The 25,500-nt window shown below is 38.1% G+C and overlaps 1 protein-coding gene across 5 annotated transcripts in view; it reads left to right on the top strand.

Moving 5' to 3' along the window:
- Positions 1-25,500, top strand: part of FHDC1 (FH2 domain containing 1) — a 60,879-nt gene that overhangs the window by 31,125 nt on the left and 4,254 nt on the right. For all 5 annotated transcript variants that reach the window (XM_069105564.1, XM_069105562.1, XM_069105565.1 and 2 more), the window contains exons 5-11: positions 4,660-4,745; positions 4,847-4,947; positions 11,928-11,998; positions 12,093-12,200; positions 13,992-14,062; positions 15,963-16,080; positions 22,823-22,987. In XM_069105564.1, coding sequence (XP_068961665.1) covers positions 4,660-4,745; positions 4,847-4,947; positions 11,928-11,998; positions 12,093-12,200; positions 13,992-14,062; positions 15,963-16,080; positions 22,823-22,987 — 720 coding nt within the window. The remainder of the gene's footprint in view (positions 1-4,659; positions 4,746-4,846; positions 4,948-11,927; positions 11,999-12,092; positions 12,201-13,991; positions 14,063-15,962; positions 16,081-22,822; positions 22,988-25,500) is intronic.

Below are 25,500 nucleotides of genomic sequence, written 5' to 3' on the forward strand. Positions count from 1 at the left end.
TTCATAGAGGTGGGAGGTGTTAAACGTTGCACATGCTGCCAGATTTTTTCAATGTATCAATCATTGCTGATGACTCCATCTCCCCCCCCCCCTAAAAAATCCTTTTTGTCATATGGAATGGTTCTCTGGGAGAGGAAAGAGGAGAGGCATACATAGTATATACTATGGCAGTGTAATAAACAAAATATCAATACAAACTTATTAAAAAAAAACCAATTCTGTGCACTCAAGTAAAAGAGATTCCCATATGGGCTGCATCACCTTAAGGCCACTGCCATTCTGTTGGGAGGTACATAGCATACTTCCTTATCAGTCCTCTGGGACCATGGTTGGTCATTACGTTGATTAGAGTTCTCAGCTCTTTTGAAGTTTTTCTTTATAATGTTATAAATGTATTATTTATTAATTTATATTAATAACATATTAATATGTAATATTTATTAATTATAATGTATAAATTGTTCTCCTAGTTCACACTTGACTCTGCATCAGCAGGTCTTCCCAGTTTTCTCTGAAACTATTCTGTGATTTTTTTTTTTTTTACGATGCAATAATATTCCATTCAGTTGTCTATCCATTCACTAATGTATAGGCAACCCCCCTTTTAATTTCTTTTTCTGCTTCAGAAAGAAACAATGTAGATATTTTTGGGCATATAGGACCTTTTCCTCTTCCTTTGATCTCTTTGGGGTATAAGCTTGATAGTGGTATTGCTGGGTCAGTGACTCTTAGGCATGGTTTCAGATTGGCTTTCATAATGACTGGACCAATTCACATCTCCACCAACAGTTCATTAGTGTCAGAGGTAGAATTGGAACCCAGTGTTCTGAACTCCAAGGTTGTTCCTCTAGTCACTATGCTAGATACATAGATTAGGAAGCTCAAGCTTAATGGACTTAAATCTCTTCTCATAGTCATAGAGCAGATAAATATCAGAGACTGCTTGCGACCTTGGGCAAGTCACTTAACCCCAATTGCCCTTCCAAAAAAAGCAAAAAAAAAAATCAGAGACTGGGATTTAGACTCAGTTCTCTTTTGACTCCATCATAAGGGGGCTTGAAGTAGCACTGACCTCCCTTCTTGCTTTTCTACCACTTTTACTATCAGAACACATTGGTATGAGTAATTGTCAATTGGGTAATTAATTTTCTCCCTATTCTGGAAAAATAGAATAGAAAAAGCCCTTTTCTTTTAGGTTTTCCCAGTTGAAGAGCTGGGTTTTATTGTTTGTTTCTCTTCTATCTAGTCTGTTAATTTTCTCTCAAATGAAGACAGAGTTAAAATGTAGACATTAGGACACTTAAAAAGAGTGCACATATGTGGCCTCTTTATCCTGCAGGGAGAGAGGAGGGAATTGGAGCCAGCTCTCAGCCAAGGGAAAGGTCTAAGAAGTATTGCCTTCAGTCCCTTTCTTCCACCACACACTTCTGTTCCAGGTCTTGCTGGTTGTTCCCCCCATGCCCACTCTGATTATCTGGTTGTCTTTATGACATGAATGCTTAGAAAGGAGGTAGAAAATCTAGACTGAGTCAAGAAGCATATTGGTTGCTGTGGTCACCTCTGGTTTCCTTTACCCTTTATTCCTTTTCATATTCTACTACTATGGGAACAATGATAAGGAAGGAACTTCAAGGTTTGGGGTGCATTGGGAAGGGGAGGGGGAGCATTATATAGATGAAGAGGAGGAACATTGATTCCCTTATTAAATGATGTAAAAGTCTAGGCTTTCATTTTTTCCATAGATCTGAGCAAAGTAGACAAAGGGCCCTGTGGGTTTGAAGCTGTATTTTTTTTGGGAGCATGCACAGTTTAAATTTATGGCCTAAATAAGTCCCTTGCCCTCAGCCAACATAATGCTTAATGTTTAACAAAAGTTTCTTGATAAGTGGCAGGATATGAGTGTATTGGAATATTACTGACCTGTAAGAAATGGTGAATATATTGAATGTGGAGAAGCATGGAAGATTTATATGAACTGATAAAAGTGAAGTCAACAAAACCAGGAAAAGAATTTATCTAATATGTACAATAACATAAATTTTAAAAATTAATGTTGTGAAATTATAATAATCAAACCTGGCTTCAAAGAAGAAATATGATATGTACCTTCGCTTCTTTATAGATGTGGGGGACTATGGGCATGGGACACTGCATATATTTTCAGAATTTTTTAATATGTTGGTTAGTTTTGCTGAACTCTCTTTTTCTTCTTTTTTTTTCTTTATTATAAGGGATGTCTCTCTGAGAGGGGATAGGGATGAACATATTGGGAAATGTAGGTGGTGTAAAAACAAAAGACAATAAATGTATTTTTCAAAAGATTCTTGATAAGAATGATGAGAATTAATCATAATTACAGGCTTGTTTCCTATAAATCTGGTTCACTCCTTTGATTCACATTTTTCTGTTAATGCTACTGCCACCTTTTCTTTAGCTGTCCCTGGGATTTTTACTAGCATAGGGACTTCCATTGAGGGTGTTCATTGTGCCTGCACAGGTCAGCACCTGCTTGCAGCTTCTGCTTTTAGAGAGTTGTCCTGAGCACTGTGGGGTTAAGTTATTTGCCTGGTGATTCTGATCGCACTGTCAAGATGCTGTGGTTCGTCCAACACATTTCAGTACTGGGTGTGTGTCTCATTTTTTGAAATGGGGATGGGGAAATGAGAAAGGGGAAAGGGGGTTGTTAGAGGAGAGAGGTAGATGTACAGTACACATTAGTGGCTGGACATAGAAGACATGTGCCTTAGTAGGACCAGAAATGGGCTACGTATTAAAAAGAACAGAAAAAACAGGCATACAGAAAATTACTTTGAGCCTCTTTCTTCCTGGCAACTGTTTAGGAAGAAATTTTAGCCCATTGCAGGAAAATATTTTTCTTTACTTTCTTAAAAAAAAATTAACATATACACTTATTAGCCTTGTGATGACCTTGGGCAAGTCACTTAACCCCAGTTGCCCTCCCTTCCCCCACAAAAAGTTGAGAAAAATAATTAGCACACATCTGGCCCAACATAGGGTATAAATTTATCCTATTATTTCAGAGAAGTAACTGATTTGAATGTTCTCAAAATGTAGTCTGTATTAGTAGTAGGTTTGATTTCAAACCTTCAGAAGACAAATTATCTTTTTTTTTTTTTTTTTGCCTTTTGGAGGGCAGTTGGGGTTAAGTAACTTGCCCAAGGTTACACAGCTAGTATTTTTGTGTTAAGTGACTGAGGCCGAAACCGAACTCAGGTCCTCCTGACTCCGGGGCCGCCGCTTACTCACTGTGCCACCTAGCCGCCCTGACAAATTATCTTGATTCTCAATCGCCCCTGAATGAATTGGTGGGAAGTAAGAAAGGGTAAACATAATGTAAAGTGGATGAAAAATCATTTAAAAAGGAACATACTCGGAGCGGCCAGGTAGCACAGTGAGTAGCACCGGCTCCAGTGTCAGGATGACCTGGGGGATCGAATCCTGGCTCAGACACTTAGCACCCACCCAGAAACACCTGGCCGTGTAACCTTGAGCAAGTTACTTAACCCCAATTGCTTAGGGGCGGCCAGGTGGCTCAGCGAGTAACAGCACCGGCTCCAGTGTTGGGATGACCTGGTGATCAAATCCCGGGCACAGACACTCAGCACCACACCCAGAAATAACTGGCCATGTAACCTTGAGCAAGTTACTTAACCCTGATTGCTTTAAAAAAAAAAAAAAAGGAACATGCTTTGTTGGGAACATGTGATAATACCGATAAGTTGTACTTTTTAGTATTACTAAAGTATATACAACAACTGGTCTTCCAAGGGGTTTTACTAACAAACCTTAGTGAACTGGTCTGCTAAGTATGTGTTGGAGATCAGCATTTCTGTTGTCTTAGGAGCCCTTCTGTGGAACCCTGGCTGTTGGACCTTAGGTTTAACATAATTGTTTTTTTTTTCTTCTTCAGTTTATCCTGGGAAAAAATTTTGAGGAACTTTTCAATTATTAGGTAGACTTTTCCTTTTTTTCCCCTTCTTGCTTGAGAATTTTAAAAGATACCAGTCCCTTTCCATAAAACTATTTATTCCAGTAATTTGGTACAATGTAGATGTTAGATCTCACCCAAGGGTGTTTAGTTCCCAATATATATAAAAACTAGCATAGTATAAATTTTACCTGGAAAACATTGACCCTAGGGTAGTATTGAAATTTTGTTTCCCTTCACAATATTCCCTTCAGACTCAATTTATCCTTTATTACTTCAAATCATTAAACTTTTTTCTTTTTTTTTAATATTTCAAACTGTTTAGATTTGACAATTATTAAATGACTGCCATGTGCCAGGCACCGTGAGAGGGGCTAGAGATACAAAGACAAAAACAATAGTCCCTGTCCTCAAGGAGCTTATATTCTGGTTCCATTTAGTATATACTATTGGTGCCAGATCAAGATGTTTTGTAGTTTCATGTACTTGTACTCCAAGAACTTCTATTTCAAATCTGTGAATATGGGAAAAAATAAAATCCATTAGAGTACAAGCCTGTGTGTGATCATAAAAATTCTCATTGTGTCTGTATTCATTTCTGCTTTTGTAATGATTTTATTTAGCTCTTTAAAATAAAAAAAAAAATCCAGGCAGTGTTAAAGTTTTTGATCATAAACTGTTATTTTTCTATTCTCTTATTTGTCTTTTAGGTAAAGAAATTAAAAACATTTAGTGGAGATGCAGCCAAGCTGTCTCTGGCAGATTCCTTTATATTCTTCCTAATTCAGGTGCCAAAGTAAGGATGTATTAGTTGTTCTTTTCATAGTGAGTTCTTTGATTATTGATGTTTTTGTGTAAAGTTTTTTTCTGTTCTTTTTTCTTTTTTTTTTTCCTTAGCTATTCACTTCGGCTTGAAGCCATGGTGCTAAAGAAGGAATTTTTACCTTTGTGTTCTTCTCTATGGGATGACATGTCCATTTTGAGAGTGGCTACAAAAGGTAATTCTGAGGTTATACCTGCCTCTTATTTGTGCTTGTGGTTACTTATTTCATTTTAACAAGTTCTTGTCAAGTGCTTTGTGCCAGATATTGGGGACAAAGACAAAAAAAAATAGGCCTTGACTGCAAAGAACTGATAATTTTTTCTTTTTTAAAATTTTATTTGTTTTTAATTTTCAGCATTCACTTCTATAAGATTTTGAGTTCTAAATTTTCTACCCCTCCCTCTGCTTCCCCCTTCCCAAGATGGTATGCAATCTGATATATGCTATATGTGTACAATCACATTAAACATATTTCCACATTAGTCATGTTGTAAAGAAGAATTAAAACCAAAGGGGAAAAACCACAAGAAAGAAGAAACAAAAAATAAAAGAGAGAAAATAGTATGCTTTGGTTTGCATTCAGACTCCATAGTTCTTTCTCTGAATGTAGATAGCATTTTCCATCCTCAGTCTTTTAAAATCGTCTTAGATCATTGCATTGCTGAGAAGAGTCAAGTCTATCAAAGTTGGTCATTGCACAATGATGCTGTTACTGTGTACAATGTTTTCCTGCTTCTGCTCACTTTACTTAGCTTCAGTTCATATAAATCTTTCTAGGTTTTTCTGAAGTCTACCTGCTCATCATTTCTTATGGAATAGTAGTATTCCATTACATTTATATACCACAACTTGTTCAGTTATATCCCAATTGATGGGCATCCCCTCAATTTCCACTTCTTTGCCACCACAAAAAGAGCTGCTATAAATATTTTTGTACATTTGGGGACTTTTCCCTTTTTCAGGATCTCTTTGGGATATAGACCGAGAAGTAGTATCACTGGATCAAAGGGTATACACAGTTCTATAGTCCTTTGGGCATAGTTCCAAATTATTCTCCAGAATGGTTGAATCAGTTTACAACTCTACCAACAATGAATTAATGTTCCAATTTTCTCACATCTTCTCCAACATTTATCATTTTCCTGTTATGTCACGTTGGCCAATCTGATAGGTGTGATGTGGTACCTCAAAGTTGTTTTAATTTACATTTTTTTTACTCAATAGTGATTTAGAGCATTTTTTCATATGACTATAGTTAGTTTTAATTTTTTCATCTGAAAACTGCTGGTTCATATCCTTAGACAATTATCCATTGGGAGATGACTTATATTCTTACACAGTTGACTCAGTTCTCTATATAGTTTAGAAATGAGGCCTTTATCAGAGACACCAACTATAAAAATTATATCTCAGTTTTCTGCTACCTTCTTATCTTAGTTGCCTTGGCTTTGTGCAAAACCTTTTTAATTTAAATGTAATCAAAATTGTCCATTTTGCATTTCATAATGTTCTCTGTTTCTTGTTTGGTCATAAATCCTCTCCCATTCTCCATAGATCTGACAGGTAAACTATTCCTTGTTCTCCTAATTATATAGTCTCCTTCTCTGTGGAAGCATTTTAATTATTATTGTTTTAGATAAATCTTCATTACCTCAAAAAAGAACCATGATTTTAGCAGTGTGAGCCTTCTCTCCCCCCATGGAATGTAGCCCCTCTGTGCCCTGGTAGACTGTTTCATCATTTGCTGTTGCCAGAAGAATTCGTCACCTGGTGGCCCACATTCTGGCAGTAAACCTCTCTAATCTTATCTAAGGTGATCCTTGGATGATAAAGCCACTACCCATTGCCAGGTCAGTACTTGAAACCTTTACAGATTGAGTAGATCAGCCAGAGCTTGGGCATAGCTATGGGAGCCCAGGGTCACCTCCAAGTTATGATAAGGAATTGAACTTGAGTGGAAGTTGGATAAAAGCCAATTGTTGATAATACCCTAAATGTGAAATGGGAAAGTCATAGGCTCTTAACCTTAGAAAGGACCTTAGGGATCAGATAGTCCAGGGCTTTCTGAACCTGGGCTCTGTGAACTTATTTCAGTATTTTGAAAACTATTTCAGTAACATTGACTTCCTTTATAATCTTGTATATTTTATTTAATGCGTTTAACAACATGCTTCTGAGAAGAGGTCCATAGGTTTTACCAGACTGCCAGAGTGGTCAGAACACTAAAAAAGAAAAAAAAAAACTTGATCTAGTACAATTCCCTCATTTTGCACATTAGGAAATTAAAGTGACTTATCTTGCCTAAGGTTCCAGGAAGCATCTTTTTTTTTTAAATTCTGTTTTTTAAAGCTTTATTGATACTGTTTAAAAAAATACCAATGAAGTAATTTCTCTATATATTCTCCCCTTTCCTCACCGAATCCTACCTAGTAACAAAGGAAAACATCAGTTAAATAAAAACAGCAGAAGCACAGTTCTGACAGCATATACAGTGAATGTCTCATACCCCTGAGCCCCCCCACCTTTCATAGTCTGCCTTCCTTGACCAAGGAGAACTCATTACCCTCACAGTTCAGTTGCCCTTCATTTTTTTTTAACATGATTGTAGCCATTTTATATATACACACATACATGCATGTGTATGTACCTGTATCAATGTGTGCATATGTATATATGTACATGTTTTTTTTTTTTTATTTTTGCTTTTTGGAGGGCAGTTAGGGTTAAGTGACTTGCCCAAAGTCACATGGCTAGTAATCGTGTCAAGTGTCTAAGTCAGATTTGAACTCAGGTCCTTCTGACTCCAGGATCAGTGCTTTATTCACTGTGCCACCTAGCTGTCCCAGTGTGTATTATTTATATATATGTATGTGTATACACACACACACACATATGGAGAGAGAGAGTCTTTTCCTAGGTATTTTACTTCACTTTTTATCAGCTCATACATTTCAGTTTCCATGTTTCTTTGGATGATGCATCTTTAAGGTCTTTGTAGAGTGCAGTAGTCTTCCATCACACAATGGCAATTCCTTTCAGATATGGATTGGGCTAGATAGCCACTGAGATCCTTTTCAGATGGATCCCATAAAATTCTGTGATTAGCAATTCATAGTGGCTCATGTAAATCTCAGACTTTCAGTCCTAGACTCCAGACATCATTTAGCCCACCCCCCTCCTTTTAGAGATGGAGAAACCGATGCCCGCAGAGGTCCAATCACTTACTCAAAATTAAACAGGCAGCCACTGTCTGAGGTAGGATTTGAATCCAGGTCCTATAACTAGAAGTTAGTCTTCTTTTCAGCACATGTGCCGCAACTTGCTAGAACCGTCCCTAATTGTAGAGCTTCTATGTTGTTTCTGATTTTTGTGCCCCCCCCCCCCCATCCAGTTTGCTAGGATTTTTCCTTTACTTTTAGTTTTCATCCTTCACTTCTATAAGATTTTGAGTTCTAAATTTTCCACCTCCCTCTCCTTTTCCCTCCTCCCTAAGATGGCATGGAATCTGATATAGGCTATACATGTATAATCATATTAAATATATTTCCACATTAGTCATGTTGTGAAAGAAGAATCAGAACAAATGAGAAAAAATATGAGAAAGAAAAAAAACAAACAAAAAAGAGAAAATAATATGCTTCAATCTACATTCGGACTCCTTAGTTCTTTCTCTGGATATAGATAGCATTTTCCATCCTGAGTCTTTTGGTATTGTCTTAGATCATTGCATTGCTGAGAAGAGCTAAGTCTATCAAAGTTGATCATCACACAATGTTGCTTTTACTATGTACAGTGTTCTTCTGGTTCTGCTCCCCCTCACTCAGCATCAGTCCATATAAGCCTTTCCAGATTTTTCTGAAATCTGCCTGCTCATCATTTCTTATAGCACAATAGTATTCCATTACATTCATATACTACAACTTGTTCAGTCATACCCCAATTGATGGGCATCCCTTCAATGTCCAATTCTTGGCCACCACAAAAAGAGCTGCTATAAATATTTTTGTACATGTGGGTTCTTTTTCCTTTTTTAGGATCTCTTTGGGATATGTACCTTTACTAGGATTATTTAACCTGGCTTCTTGGAACTATACTAGGGGAAATCTATCTCTGTATTTGTCTTTCTGATTTCATGTCGAGTCATGATTTGGCAGTCATGTGATGGTGTGGATTGACCACTGTATTTGAAGTCAGGAAGGCCTGAGTTTGAAGCCTGTCTTGGACATTTACTAGCTGTGTGACCCTGAACAAGTCTCTTAACTTCCATTCCTCAGCTGTAAAATGGAGATAGCAGTAGCTCCCAGGGAGAATCAAATGAGATCATATACTGTACATAAAACACTTTTCAAACCTTAAAGTGCTATATCAATGTTAGCTATTATTATTATTTTGTTGTACATGAACTTTTCAGTAGTTCATCACTGCTGGCTAGATTTCCTCTTTGTCACCCTTGAGGTGTTTTATTTGAATTTGGATTTCCTGTTTGTTCACTATTCCCTATGGCTAACTTAATGTTTGTCTTTTTAGACCATTTATTTTACTTCTTAGAAAACTAAAAAGTAAACTTTCTTTTCTTTTCATAAAATATCCTTTTCTTCTCTCCTTGCTACAGCAACATGTGTGATAGCTTTCAAAGGATTTATGATTTTTTTTTTTGTTTTAGTTAGAAAAAGGTACTTTTCCCCTTTCATGTCTAGTGGGAATGTAGTTTAATATTATTTGCAAATTAGTGGGCATGGTGGAAATGTCCCTTATCTGTTTTCTCTTAGAGAACTGGCCTACTTAGATAACATGACGTAGGCTAGGATCCAAGTATAATTTAATTGAAAGTAATTCCAGTAATACCAGGCATAGAAGGAGAGTTTGGATGTCAAAATATTATAGGTGATTTGCAACCCTTTAAAATTATAGATTTTTCAGCTTTGTACACATATTCAAATAAATTTAAGATAGCTGATTTACAAATTTCATAGTGCTATTCATCTAACATTTACAAAATCATTTTGTAGAGATGTACAGCAGATGGGTTATGTAGGAAAAAATGGTCACTTTGTCGCAGAAACCATCAATTTGAAATGAAGGCAAAATGTTGACAAGGTGACCACATTATAAGCAGAGTACTTTGCAAATTATTTGCATGCACTCTTGGCATGATTAGGAACAAGAGTTTTTTTGTAACTCATTGGAAAAACAAAATACCACCTGCTTTTTAATCCTTCCTATTATTTTAGCCCAATCTTAAAAGTGAATTTGAGAAAGAAAATTAAAGGAATAAAATCTGAAATGGAAAGTTTATTTCGAGGACACATAGCCTTTACCCTCAGAGCTAAAATCTTAAGTTTAAAGGTAAAAGGGAGCTAACCCAGTTGTTTTTACAGTTTTTTAAATCTTAAACACCAAAACAATGAGCATTTCAATGTACACAGTAACACAGAAAGAAGAATTCTATGTGAAACTATAAATCTCTGTACAGCTTTATTTTCTTTTAAAGTATATAATAATTTCAGCATTTAACTTTCCACACTATTCCTGCTTGTCTGTGCTTCTGGCCGTCCTTCTGTTTTCTTCTGTACATTAAAAAAATTACTTCAGTGACTCTTTTTATCTCTTTTTGGGGGAGTGGGTGGGTAGGTGGGTTAGGGAATGCCATCTCTGGCTATTCTCTGTTTCACTTTGAAAGAAAAGGAAAAACAAAATCTTATGATCAGTATACATAATCAAGCAAGATAAATTTCCACATGGCCAGTGTATATGTCTTATTTGTGCCTCCAGAGTTCATCATCTCTCTCAAGAGGTAGATAGTACTCCTTGTCAATGGTCCTCTGATTGGTTATGGCATTATGCAGAATTCTGAAGGCTTACAAAGTTTGTTCTTAGAATGTTGTTGTTACTGTATAATTCTCCTGGTTCTACTTATTTTATCCTGCATCCATTCATATGAGTCACCCCTGAAACTGTCTTCATTATTTCATTATTTTGCAATGAGGCTCTACATTACATTCATGTATCATTTGTCCAGCTGTTTTTCTGTTGATAGGCAGGTATCCCTTTAGTTTCCAGTTCTTTGCTATAACTAAAAGTAATAGTACACATGGCTCCTTTTTCTCTGTATTTGATTTCGTTGAGGTACAGGCCTTGCTGTTTAGTGATTGGGCAAGGGGGAGGGCAGAGTTCCAAATTGATTTCCAGATCCAAATTGAATCTTTCTGGCTATGCTATCAGTGCAGCACAGTGGTATCCATTTCCCGACAACCCCTCCAGCATTTGCCATTTTCCTTTTTTTGGAGTCATTTTTGGCAGTCATTTGGTGTGAAATAGAACCTCAGTGTTATTTTAATTTGCATTTATCCAGTTAATGAGTTGGAGTATTTTTTTTTAATATGGTTGATTTTTTTTTTTATGTGAAGTACCTGTGTTTCTTCTTTTGAAAACTGCTGAGTCCCCAAGGAATTAAGTGCCTTGCCTAAATCTCCTAGGTATATTCATGTAGCAGAGCTAAATTAGAACCTATGGTTTATTTTTGTTGGATATTTCTTCAGTCAACATGGCTCAAAATCTCTATGTTGTTTATAAGGGGCAGTCTTGAAGAGCTTCAAATACCCAATATTTTCCCAACTAGTGACCAGCCTTCTGTTGATGACCCCATCTGCACTTAAATGGATGGGTCTTTCAGATGAAGAGCTTGTAGACAATTGCCTGGCATGTGCTTGAAGCTTGGCAGGACCTGTCAGAGCTTGTATTTCCTGGCACAGCTTTTGAGAGCCCAGTGTTGCCTTGAAACCATGGAGAGGCATGTGAGGAGGACTCTAGTTCAGAACAAAACACATGATATTGGTTTTTATTTGTATTGTACATTGTTTTCTCATATTTGCAAACTTTGTTCATTGAGTATTTTTCAAGTTACTAGTAGTGGTCTCAAACAAATCCTGGTATATTTGCAATCTAAACCAAAGGGCCTGGTGGATCACTAGTAGTGGTTGGGGAGGTGACTTTATAATATACAAAAATGTGTTGTTTTGTATATTGCATAGGCTTTAATCCCCTCTTGGTTTTGTGTGCAACTACAGTTTAGATACCAGTCTGATAAAGATGGTTTGGGGATCAGGATTTAAGCTAAAAACCTCTTCAAGACCTTCCTTCTCTCTTTTTTTCCAGAGCTGATGTCCTGTGAGGAGTTACATTCTATACTGCACTTAGTCCTCCAGGCTGGAAATATTATGAATGAGGTAAGTCCAGTTCTAAATGGAAGTGGGGCTTTTCTGCTTTGATGTGGCAATCCACAGAAGGTGCATACTGTTTCTTTGGATTTTCTCTCTTTAGGGAGGTTATGCTGGCAATGCAGTGGGTTTCAAATTGTCATCATTGCTCAAATTAGCAGACACGAAAGCAAACAAACCGGGGATGAATCTGCTCCACTTTGTGGCTCTGGTAGGTAACAGTGATTGCTGGTGGCTCTCTGGGGCCAGGCAGAGATGCACTGGCTAGGTGACTGTCCTGTCAGGGAAGCTGTTGTCTGGGGGAGGAGGAGTACTTCCCTGCAGAGGTTTTTTAGGGAAGAGCAGGGCTTTGTAAACTGCCATACTAAGCAATTGAAAAACACATATTAGGATTATAGTGCTCCTCCTACCCCTGGAAACCTGGGTCCTCCCCACTCTTCACCCAAGCTAAATATCCTTAAAAATGATTCTAAGTGACGGACATCTTCTTGTTTCAGTTACATATTGTTCAGTTGTTTTTCCCTAGTGTCCGACTTTTTGATCCCGTTTGGAATTTTCTTGGCAAAGACACTGGAGTGCTTTGCCATTTCCTTCTCCAGCTCATTTTACAGATGGAGAAATTCAGGCAAACAGGGATAAGTGACTTGTCCAGGATCACTCAGCTAGTAAGTATCTGAGGCCAGATTTGAAGTCGGGAAGATGAATCTTCCTGACTTCAGCCTAGCACTCTATGCACTGGGCCACCTAGTTGCCTAGTAAATCAGGTCATTATGTCCTTTCCAGGGGTGGGGAACCTACAGCCTTGAGGTCACATGTGACCTTCTTTTAGGGCCTTGGGCGAGGTCTTTTGTCTGAGTCCAAGTTTTACAGAACGAATCCTTTTTATTAAAGGGATTTGTTCTGTGAGGTTTGGATTCAGTCAAAGGGCCCACATTTGAGGACCAAGAGGGCTACATGTGGCCTTGAAGGTTCCCCACCTCTGCCTTTGATTATTTCTGCTTAGATAGGGCTAAGATGGAACATGTTTCCTCTTTTTTAAAATTAAGTTTTCTTCTTGCCTTTTATTTTTAAATCAAGGCCATTTCTTCTCAACACCTTGCTTCCCCCAATAAATAGGTCCTCGTTATCAGAGAAAAACATTCACTGAAAACAAATTGTCATAGTGACTGCCCATGATGGTAGGATATACCAGGGTCTTTTTTCATTTGTTTATCTGATGCCAAATAACCTACTTTACTCTTTTTTTCCCGCTGACTTGAACTAGTTTTGATGTCACATGCACAACTTTCATTTTCAGAGGACAGTAATTTATTTTAGCAACATACTTGGTTGAAAAGCTCATTTTCAAGCCCTTTGAGCTATGTTCTTCTTTTAACCACAAATGGGTTGCACATGGAGGTTTCTGTCAGAGTTCTCTTGTTTCTGTTTCCCACTGACATAATCGGGATGGGTCTCTGCCCATGTAGGGTGAAGTTTCATTAGTCAGGAATTGTTCCCCTCCCACCTCCCCTCCTCCCATCATCCATCCCCAATAGGCACAGAATCCAAACACCTCCATGGTGTGCACCTTCTGTTTAAGCTTACCCTGCAAACTGGTTTAACTGCTGCCAGATATCTTGATCATTTCAAGGCAAGTGCTTAGGTATGGGTGGCATTCAGGCAGGAAATATTGGATTCTCTTAGAAACAATGGACCCTGCTCAACCACTTCTGCTTCCTCCCATTCAGTTGTAGGGCCAAGGAATTGTATTCCATATGAGAATAAGGTGCCGATTGCTCTTAGAAGTGACAATTTACTTTTAAACTTAAGGTGTTCTGGTAAATCCTCCTAACAACATCATAGTTCACTTCCTCAGCAGAGTAACAGGGTATATATAGCAAGAAGAGAATTGTAAGAGAAGTGTTAAGGTCATTTCAAGTTTTTAGAAAAAGTTCCTTTCAAACTGTTCCTCCAGTATTGCTATAAGGCTATAAAGAGAAGAAATTGTGTTTTTTTGTTCTAGGAAGCCCAAAAGAAAGACATTATTCTTCTGAATTTTTCTGAAAAATTACGTCATGTTCAGGATACTTCCAGGTAAGCATGGGAAGATTCTTGGAAAATTTTGAGAATTTGACTGTTTTTGTAAGATATAGAAACATGTTCCCAGTTTTTAGCATGACGTTCAAAATCTTCCAAAACACTTATTTTGTTTATCTTTATTTGATTGGCCTATAAAAGGTCTATTTCCATGCTCCCTCCCCCTTTTTATGAATCAATGTTAAAATGTTTGCAGTTTTTTTAAAGATTGTAAGCTCTATCTTAAAAAAAAAAAACCAAACATGACCAGTTTTAAAAATCGGATTAAGGGAGAAAAAAGTGTATTAAGAACTTCAAATCCCTCCACACCCAAAAGGGAGCTCAGACTACATCATTCTACTCTTGTTTATACCCTCCTAATAAGGGTAGCAGCTTGGTGTAACATAGAGTTTAAAGTAAAAAAAATCTAGGGTAAAATCCCTTTCCACTATACCGCAGCATTTAAAATATTACGTTAGAAATGTGACTTGTTGAAAGAAATTTGTGTGGAATTTTTTTCCCTCTGATTGTTAAGGACATATGTTACAAAGAACATTGGTAACAAGAAGAAAGAACCAATAGCAAATTCATGATTTAGTTTTAAATTATAGCTCAGCAGTGAAGGGTTCTAGTTTGTTAAATTAGTTTATTAAACTTTAATAAATTAATTTATTAAATTAGCTTAATTGTGCCTGGGTTGCAGGAAGAAATATGTAAAAATATGTACTTAAAGTTGATCTGTTAGAAAAGTAATGCTTCTAATGAGTAAAGCAGTATTATTAGCAAAATTATGAAACTGTAAAAGGTTAAAGTTGACCAAAAGCACAAATGATTAAAATGAAGGCAGAATGCTTGAGTTCAAACACAATTGGAGTTGACTGTAGTTGGGAAAATAGCCCCCTAATGAATACTTCAGTCTTCTTACTAGGACATTAGCACTCCTCAGCTAACTTGCAGACAGAAGTTACTTTGTCCATTTATATTGAACATATGAATAGTTTTGAATACTTATGAATTAGTGATTAATTTGCTATGGGCTAGAACTCTGAAATGAGTCCAAATCTAGACATTTCCATTTAATAACTGTGTGATCCCGGGGATAAATTATTATATCTTTCTGATCCTTAGTTTTCTTATCTGTAAAATGAGCACAATTTATATTACCTACTTCACAGGGCTGTTATGAGCAGGAAAGTGTTTTCTAGTTAAAGTGCTATGAAAATATGAACTGTCAAAATTATTATCTCTTATTGGAACTGGCATATGGTTCTTTTCTCTTTAGAATACCATTCTTGGTACAGGAAGCACTAGACTACTCTGTCTTTTACATCTGAGGATTAATTTTTTTCTAATGTTTGCTTTTAGTGAGTAGAAGAAAGCATGGATATTCTCTGTCTCTCTATCTGTCTGCCTGTCTATCTTGGTCTCTTGTCTCTTTCTTTCTCTTTCTGTCCATTCTACTCTCTCCTGCTCTCACTACAGGGCTTGGGGAGAGTGGGAGTTGCCATTTAAAGATTTCCAGATCTTCTTGTAATAAACTATTCCAATAAATCGATGTAGTAGGCTCCCGAATTCCATGATTCTGATTGTTTGTCAGTATAGGACAAAACAGTGACATGATCTCTTTGAACTGATTATCACTGTTTTAGATTTGTGAGGGAATCATCATCTTTTTCTTTCTCTCCCAAGAAAAAATAAACCCGCAAAAGAGCCCCACAACAAAGCATGAAAAGAAACCCACAGAGCTCTAACCACGGGGAAGGTTGTTGTTAATCACTCACCTTCTGTTTTGATAATGTTGACCAACAGGAAAAGGTCTTGTTTAATGTACCTCTGGGACACATGATAATTCCCAAAACTTGATATTCTGGAGTCATTTCCTCATCCTAACAGCCCACTTCTCCCTTTCTTCTTTTAGATTATCTCTTGATAACACAGAGTTGGAACTTCACTCACTGTCTGCACGGACAAGATCTCTAAAGGAAAATATCCAGCGGGATCCAGAGCTTTGTCAACAAATGAAAGCCTTTATTAAGGTTTGTTGTTAGTGGCTCTAAATTATACTTCCAACACTTCAAAAGCTCTGTGATTTCACTGACATGGCTACTCCCTGAGCCAGTACAGATCACAGTCCTTTCAGGCTTTCCTGATTTGCTGGGGCTGAAATTACTTCATCATCTGGTGTCTGACTCTTGGTGAAAAGCTGATTTTGGTGAGCTTGATACTCAGGCGGTAATAGTCTCTTCCCAGGCCCATGTTCAAAGGAACACCAGATGTGGAGTGAAATTCCATTTCTGTCACATAATAGCTAGGTGATGTTTGGGTGAATGATTTGACAATTCTGGGCCTTGGTTTTCTCATCTTTTAAACTGGGAGAGGGTTGGGGCAGCTAGGTGGTGCAATGAATAGAGCACTGACCCTGGAGTCAGGAGGACCTGAGTTCAAATCTGGTCTCAGACACTTAACACTTACTAGTTATGTGACCTTGGGCAAGTCACTTAACCCTAATTGCCCTGCCCTCTCCCCCTCCAAAAAGCAAAGAAATAAATTGGGAGAGGGGTAAGACTAGATTGTCTTGTGAGCTGCCTCCCATCTCTTAATCTCTTTGCTGGATTTGCCAGAACCCGCACTCTGCTGGTGTAAATTCTGAGAATCCAGGGTCACTTTCACACTCGGATGAAGCTTTGGAGTAGGATTTTAGTGGAGGATTCAAAATTAGGTCCCTGAATTTCAGAGTGTGTTGACACTGGTGAGAATAGCATAGGTGTGTTTGTAGAAGCAGGAGGTTTCCATTAATGTTTCTTTCCCAGGACAGGAAAGAGAATGTTTATTCTAGTACATATTGTCCTAAGTGCCTATATGCCTAGTACCTATATTCCTCAGGAAAAAAAAAAAACTTCCATGGGCAGCTAGGTGGTGCAGTGACTAGAGCACCAGCCCAGGAGTCAGAAGGACCTGAGTTCAAATCTAGACTCAGACACTTGACACATTTACTAGCCATGTGACCTTGGGCAAGTCAACCCCAATTACCCTGCCTTTCCCCATCAAAAACAAACAAAAAAACTTCCCCTCAGCCCCACAAGTGGTTTATTCTCTTCCCAATAGAAAGTATTAGATAATAGCTCACATTTAGATAGTACTTTAAAGTTTCCAAAATGCTTTGCCTACATTATCTCATTTGATCCTGAGAAAGCCCAAGAGAAGAAGAGTGATTTTAGGAAAGATTTGTCAGAGTTTAGATTTGAACATCATTCTTTGCATGAATCCACTGCTTTGAACGTCAGTCAGATTTCAGTCCTGCCACATCTGTGCCTGCGTGTTTTTGTCCTCATTTGGTTTGTCAGCTTTTAAATTAAATCACAGGGGCGGCTAAGTGGCACAGTGAATAGAGTACCGGCCCTGGAGTCAGAAGGACCTGGGTTCGGATCCAGCCTCAGACAAACACACAAAAAACTAGCTGTGTGACCTTGGGCAAGTCACTTAACCTCAATTGCCCTCCAAAAAGCAAAAAAATAAATCAAAGATCATAGTATATATATGTTTTTTTCTTACTTCCTTTTAAAAATTCAGAACTTAAAAAAAAGCAAATAAAATTAGCATTTCCATATACATTGAAGAACAGAAAGAGAAGGATGAAACTGCACAATTCTGTTGTGGAATATAGGACATCAGAGAGCTTCTAGTTGGGCCCAGTGAGGTGAGCTAGAAGAGGAGATTTATGTTTGGGGTCACTCAGGTCTTAAGTAGAAGAGCCAGATTAGGATCCAGGTTATCTGCTTCCATATCCAATGTTCATTCTACCTAATATTGACGCTTAGGCTAAGATTTTGGACTATAGATGAAAAACTATAGACCTTGGAGTTCAATTACTCCTTATTTAACAGATGAGGAAATTCAGGCCAAGGAAAGTTGGCTAAATTGTTTATTGTTTAGTTACTAAGCATAAAATATGGGATTTAAACCCAGTCTACAGAGAAATGAGTCATAGTTATAGATAGTGAATGGTAAAATTGTAAGGAATTTTTGAGATAATCTAGTCCAGTGCAGATGAGGAAATCAGCCTCACAGAAGGGAAGTCATTTGTGTGTTTTTCTCATTGGTTGTTTGTAAGATAAAGGTGAGAGAGCTGTATGGTTTCATGCCACAGAATGCACTGGGATAGCTGTACCTATTCACACCCTCAGTACAATAGCCTAATTGGGTGTGTCGGATGAGCTGATCAGAATAACATAAACAAAAAAATAGCAGAGTGGACATGTTTGTGACAGCTCCCTGTGACTCATTAATTATATAGTCTGACATATACCTTTTATCTCCCATAGTGAAAAACAAAAGTGGCAACTTTTCACACTTGTAGGCTAGGGTAAAGTTCTAATGCTACTTACTCATGCAGGGTTAGCACTATGAGATATAGGGAGATGGTAAGAGGATCCACAAGGGTTTTTGAATCACTGGTCTGCTTCCTAGCTCAGTCTGATTTTGACAACTAACGTAAATCAGAATCTCACTTTCTATGTGACTCTCATTCACATTCTTCTATAGATGTGCCCAATGTGCCCTTATTTTTTTAATATCCTAAAATAATAATAGTAACCATAGTTTACATTTATATAATGCTTCAAGGTTTGCAAGTTATTTTTTACACATTACATTAATTGATTCTCAGAACTATATCAGAGGTTTGTGGTTATTGGTATTCCCTTAAGTTGTAGAGAAGGTGCTAACCTACATTGTAGGTAGAGGGAGTTACGTCACTAGAGAGTCCTTATTCCAGTGAAATTACAGGTCAATTCTTTACTCCATAGAACTAGTAATTGTTGTAAGTAGTGTTTGAGTGCAGGTATTTTTGACTTCAACTTCAGCCCTCTGTTCATTGATGCTGTCCATCAGATGCTTCTCTCACTCTCCTTTCATGACCATTCTCTACCCTTTTCTGATCATAGACATCTTTAATGAAGGCTTTTTTTTTTTTTTGGTAATTTTTCTTAAGTGCAAGTAGGGTACTTGATATACCGTTTTTTTAATTTGAATTTTCTTTTTTAAAAAATTAAATTTATTTCTTTTTACTATTCGTTTTTAGGTAGAATTGTCATTTTTATTATATTGGTTCAGCCCACCCATGAGCAATTGATAGCTTTCCAGTTGCTTAGATTTGACTTTATTTGTGTGAAAAGTGTTTTGTAATTGTGTTTATATAGTTCCTGGGTTTGTCTTGCCAGTTAGATATACATAAGTATTATGTATATCAGTTGGATATACAAAGTATTAGGTATTGTCTCCAGGTATCTTAAGTGGAATTTTTCTTTCTATCTCTTGCTCCTGGGCTTTGTTAGTAATGTATAGAAATGCTGATGATTTATGTAGGTTTATTTTATATCCTGCAACTTTGCTAAAGTTAATTATTTCAAATACTTTTTTAGTTGATTCTCTAGGATTCTCTAAGTATATCATCATAACATTGCAAAAAGTGATAGTTTTGTATCCTCACTGCCTACTCTAATTCCTTCATTTCTTTTTCTTCCTTTATTGCCATAGCTAACATTTCTAGTACAATATTGAATAATAGTGGTAATAATGGGTATCCTTGCTTCATCCCTGATCTTATTGGGAAGGCTTCTAGCTTATACCCATTACAGATAATGTTCATTGATGGTTTTATATAGATACTACTTGTCATCTTAAGGAAAGCTCCATTTATTCCTATTTGGCATTCATTTAAAAAAATTTTTTTGAGTTCCAAATTCTCTCCTACTCCTCCCCTACCCATTGATAAAGCAGGAAATATGTTATCAGTTATAAATGTGAAATCATGCAAAACATATTTCCATATTAGCCATGTTGCAAGAAAAATAAAGAAAGTGAAAAAATTATGCTTCAGTCTACACTCAGACTTCATCAGTTTTCTTTCTGGAGACAAATACCATTTTTCATCATGAGTCCTTTGGAATTGTCTTGGATCATTGTGTCAGTCAGAATAGCCAAGTCTTTCACATTTGATCGTTTTTAGAATATTGTTGTTACTATGTACAATCTTACGGTTCTGCTCACTTCACTTTGTATCAGTTTGTGTAAATCTTCCCAGGTTTTTTTGAAACCATTCTGCTTTTCATTTCTGAGAACACAATAGTATTCCATTCACCTATTGATGCCACTTATCTTTATATTGTTCTTCGTCGCATCCAGTTTTGATTGTTTGACTTAAATATTAACTTTCTAATGTGACTGCTTATATGATGAAAGTCTTTATTATTAGTTATGATAGCATGGACATTTCCAAACTAGCACCAGTCTAAGTGTCTTGGCCTTTTGGTACTGAAGTCTCGTCAGTGTCTCAAGAAATTAAAGGGTTAAGAGTTAAGTTTTATTTGGCCATTCAGATTTTAATTTGTTGGCATTTGTGCCAATAAACACACCTATCCTGGTAGTACCTTAATTGTTTTGGTTTGGGGTTTTTTGTTTTTGTTTATTTGTTTTATTTTTGTGGAAGGAGTTGCTTTTAAATTTTTACTGTTTATAACATTTAAATACGGCCCAGAAAATACGTCTTGGTAAGATTGCTCCAAAATAGGTTTATAGTTTTCTTTCACCAATATTTTCTATAGAATTTGTCCCCCAACTCAGGGAATGACTTTGGTTGGTTTTGTCTTCTTCCTTATATTCCCAGGAACTGGAGAGCAGACCAACAAAGCAGAGCTAACCTGCCGTGTATGGTCTTGTCAGGAGGCCTCTTTTCCTTCAATTGAGTTATTTTTTGGCACTAGTCCATTTTCATCCCCCATTGGGAAAGTGACATGCAAAGATTTATCCCCTCATATTCATACTTTCTCTCCCTAAAGATACTATGTGCTGCACACACCCTCAAACTACATTGCCTTGGGCTGCTGGTTCAGATGCATACTTTCTTCAGTATTCTAGTTTACTAAATAGTTTTCACTTTCCTATTTCTTTTCTGACATCTTTTCACAACAGCAAAAAAAAAAAAAAGGCATCATTCATGTTTGGGCACAAACAGGACATATTCAGGGACAGAATTTCATAGAAGTAGGAAATGGCAAATATTGTTTTGTTGTGGGTTTTTGTTGTTCAACTCGTTGCCTTTTTGTCTGTTTTTGTTTTGTTTTGAAGGGCAAAGGGTGATAGCTTCTTTAAGGACATCTTAACGTCACCACCTATATAACTTGATTCTCCCGCACTTTCCACATCTCTCAGCAGAGAGAGAAACACACAGTTTGAAATGTAATTTTTTCTAGAAATGGCATCATGGGGAAAAAAATCAGCCTTGGGAGTCAGAAGGACTTAGCTTCAAGTCCTTCTCCTAAGTTCTCTTTTTAAAGAGCAGCTCTCAGTCTGTATCAGGGAAGGAGTTTCCACACTGGGAGGGTGAGGTACTATTGAAGTCATAGGCTCAGACACCCCCCATTGAATTTATTTTGTTTGTATTTTTTTCTGTATTAGTATCAAGCTAAAGACGAGGGTTAAAAGGAGGCAGGAAATACAGTGGGCAAAATGTTGGATTTGATATCAGGAAGAGCTGGCTCTGCCTCTTAATGCCTTTATGAGCTGCCTTCTGAGGCCTTCCCATTTGGAGTCAGCATCATCGCTCCTCACCATAGCTGGCCACTGCTAATATGTGATAGCTAGCTACAGGGAGCAGAACATGCTGGCAGCCTCTAGCTAGGCTGCTCTTTCTCTGGCTAGGAGAAAGCCTATCCTTTCCGACCTTTCCAACTTCCTACCTCCCTGCCTTGCTCTGGGCGATGCTGCCACTTAAAGGAAGTGAAAAGCAAATCCTTTCTCTGAAAAAGAGGGGGGACTCTCCAAGTAGAGACTGAATCCACATTCATTTTTCAGTAGGCAATGTCAGAACCTCCTAGGGACTTGGAATCTCATCCTGGAGAAAACAAGCACCTCAGAAAGAGAGAGGAGATTGGCAGAGACGTTCATTGGTCATTTGGAGCTGAGCTGCTGTCCTTCACCAGGTGGTTTACTAACCCATCACTACCAGTTGAAGGACTCTTCAAGTAATTTGGAGCTGAGGTTAAAATTCTCCCAACTGCCTGGATTAGTTGGTTATTTTTAAAAATTTAGTTAACAGTATATGGCAAAGAAGAAGGGCTCATTGGGGTTTGGCTTACTGAGAACTGACTCTGCTATCCCAGTCCAAGCAATTTGGACTCATCTGAGAAATGCTTAGGCACAGCAAAGCAGAACCGGTGATGATATGGGTCTTGAAGTGACTTGAAGTATATGTATAGAGGCAGCCCTAGGAGAAGGCAACCCAAAAATTTGGAGTGAACCCAGATAGGGATTTTGTGATCTGTTTAATTCCTTCTAATTCTCCCTCAGCTCTTCTCTTCTTCCTCACCACCCTAGGATCCAGCATACACCACAGGGGTCCCATTTGAGATGGAATTCTTTCCCTTTTTTCCTTAAAATTTTCTAAACTGGCAATAAACCTGACCTCTTCTTGTCCTTGAACTTTCAGTCGGGGCCATGAGTATCATACAGAGTTAAGGCACGTAAAATTGGAATGTACCTTCAAGATCATTTCTTCCAAGATTCTCATTTTACAGATGAAGAAACTGAGGCCCAGAAGTAAAAGGACCTTTTGGCTGAAGTCATGCAGCCAGTAATTGACAAAGCCAGGGCCCACACCTAGGTGTCCTTTTGATGAGTTTACTGTCTGGTTCAGTGCAGATGCCAGGATGATGTGAATTTCAGCCCGGGGCATCTAATCAGCCTATTTGCTTAAGCTTTTACTTTTTTCTTTTTCTTTAGTTTGCTCTACAAAAGTTGGAGGAACTAGAGAGTTGGAGAGAAGAGCTCCAGAAGGAGGCCCATGCCCTCATAGATTTTTTCTGTGAAGACAAAGAAACTATGAAGTTGGATGAATGCCTTCAGATCTTTAGAGACTTTTGTACCAAATTTGATAAAGCTGTCAAGGTAAGTGGGATTGAAAATTATCCTGACATTGAATCGTGTGTCTCCCCCCCCCCCCCCCCCCTTCCTTAATTTTTTTTTTTTTTCTTTCATTTTCCTAACATGATCCTTTGCCTGAGGCAGAAAATCAGCTCAGCATTTCCACTTTCAGGAATTTTTGAATTTAGTTTGCAACATATGCCATAGAATACCGGCTCAGGAGGGTTTGGCTTGTTGAGAACCAATTCTGTCATCCCACTCCAGAGGCCATTTGCATCATCGGGAGGCCAGTGTGTTCTGTTGCCTTTGTTTTGTTTTTAAACAAATACCCCAAGTCTGTTTTTGGTTGAGTAAATGAGTGAAACTCATTTATGCCCACAGGAATCACTGGCAAAAGTCATCTCCAGGTGGGTCCTTTGCTGTCTGTTGCACACAAGCATTCCCACTGCCCCACAGGCTTATTGTAGGGCGTGTGTGCGTGCACCTGCTCTTCTCTTTCCCCTCTGACCACAGTCCTCAGAGTTGGATTCGTGCTGTCCTTTTGCTGTGTGCTGGTCTTGTATTTTTATTATGCACCCAGACAGCACATTGGCGGTCCTAAAGAAAAAGTCACGTTCCCTGCCCTCTGAAAGCTGATGTTCTCATATTAGAGGCCAGGCCCTGGAGCAAAAAAATCCCTGATAGATGCCTGCTGATTCAGGAGTGGTTTGGGAAAAAAAAGTCCCCCATCTTTCCTCCTTCCAATCACTTCAGAGAAGATCAGAAGAAAAGTTAGCCATTTACTTTTTCCTTCCATTTAACTTGGACTGTGTCCAATCTAGGACTGATCCAGTTTCTCTCAGGCCTAAGAAGAGCCTTCTCCAGTGAAATTAGAGGTGCTGCACCTTCTCTGTCTCCTTCCAACTCAGAGAATATGCACAGCTTGTGGCCACGTTGACTCTCTTGTCCAAGCAGTGAGCTCAGCAGTAGGATAGAAGAGGAAGCACCAGGCATTGGCTTTTTCAAAGGCCCCCTATTCCCAGCTGGAATCCAATAGCTTTTTTTTTTTTTTCCCTTTAAATGAGGCCACCTGCTTAATAGTCTCAGCACAGCTGTCCTGGGAGTAGAAGCTTGCCTCCACCCTGTCACAGCTGGACCAGGAGAAGGGAGGGAGGAGGGGAGACAGAGCCAGAATTACAGCCCCTGCAGGAAGTGCTGGGCCACCTAAGGGGAGGGCCGAGGAGGGCTGGGGAAGTTCAGCCAGAGGGCCCTGTGTTGAAGGGGAAGGGAAATTCCAATCATTGTCATAGCTGATTTTAAAGGGCTAATGATTAGTTTTTCTTGATTAGCAAGAGCCATGAATTTATAGGACAGAAATGTACTAAAAGCTCTTCACCCTTTAGCCTGAAGTATTGCTGCTGGGGAGTACAGAGGATATTGTTGCTTACAATAGTTTACAAAAGGCTGATGACTGACTCACCCTCCTAGTGAGAGGTAGGGTTGGTGTTAGAAGGCACATTTCTGCAGAAGCAGAAGACCTGGCCAAAAGAGGAAAGGTCCTTTTTCTGCAGTGGTGTTTCTCTGTTGTATTTTATGAAGAGTATTACTTTTTTTTTTCTTTTGCTTTTTGGAGGGCAATTGGGGTTAAGTGACTTGCCCAAAGTCACACGGCTAGTGTAAGTGCCTGAGGCCAGATTTGAACTCAAGTCCTCCTGACTCCAGGGCTGGTCTCTATTCACTGTGTCACCTAGCCACCCCAAGAGTGTTACTTTTTAAAGGAGCTTAAAAAAAGCAAACTTAAGAGCACATTTAAAAAAAAACCCAAATTATCATAAGCATTTATCTTTCCCTCATCCCACACTGAACAACTTTTTTAAAAAAGAAAAAAAGCAGGTTAAGAAATATGCATAATCCAACAAAACAAATTCAGAAATGTCTGTGTTAGGGTGAGTAGGTGGCACAGTGAATAGAGCACCGGCCCTGGAGTCGAGGACCTGAGTTCAAATCCAGCCCCAGACACTTAGTAGCTGTGTGACCTTGGGCAAGTCACTTAACCCCAATTGCCCTGTCCTTCCACCTCCAAAAAGAGAAATATCTATCTTATTTTATATTTTGAGGCTCATCACCTCGCTGGCAGGCATATTGCATTTTCAGTCCTTTTGACTCATGATACATAAAGTGCTTAATAAACCTTAAAACTTTATATGAATGTTAGCTACATAGAAAGAACACAGGGTTAGAATGTATGAGAGTCAAAATAGTTGTCTCTTAACCCAAGCAGAGATAAATGGGTGTCATGTTTAGGCATTAAGTTCTAGAAACTATAAACATGTCCACCATAGGGGATATAGCTCTGAATTTTGAATGAGGAAGATGTGAGTTCAAATCCTGATTTAGATATTTACTAGCTGTGTGACCCTGGGAAAGTCACTTACCTCTCATAACTTCAGTTACCTTGTCTGTAAAATGGGAATAATTATATCACCTACTTATTAGGATTATTGTAAGGATCAAGTGAAATAATATTTTTTATCTTATTATTATCATTGTTGTTATTA

Source organism: Petaurus breviceps, unplaced genomic scaffold (assembly GCF_028583685.1).
Source record: "Petaurus breviceps papuanus isolate PSGF00001 unplaced genomic scaffold, PetGlider_PUasm1.0 76, whole genome shotgun sequence".
Classification (NCBI taxonomy): Eukaryota; Metazoa; Chordata; class Mammalia; order Diprotodontia; family Petauridae; genus Petaurus; species Petaurus breviceps.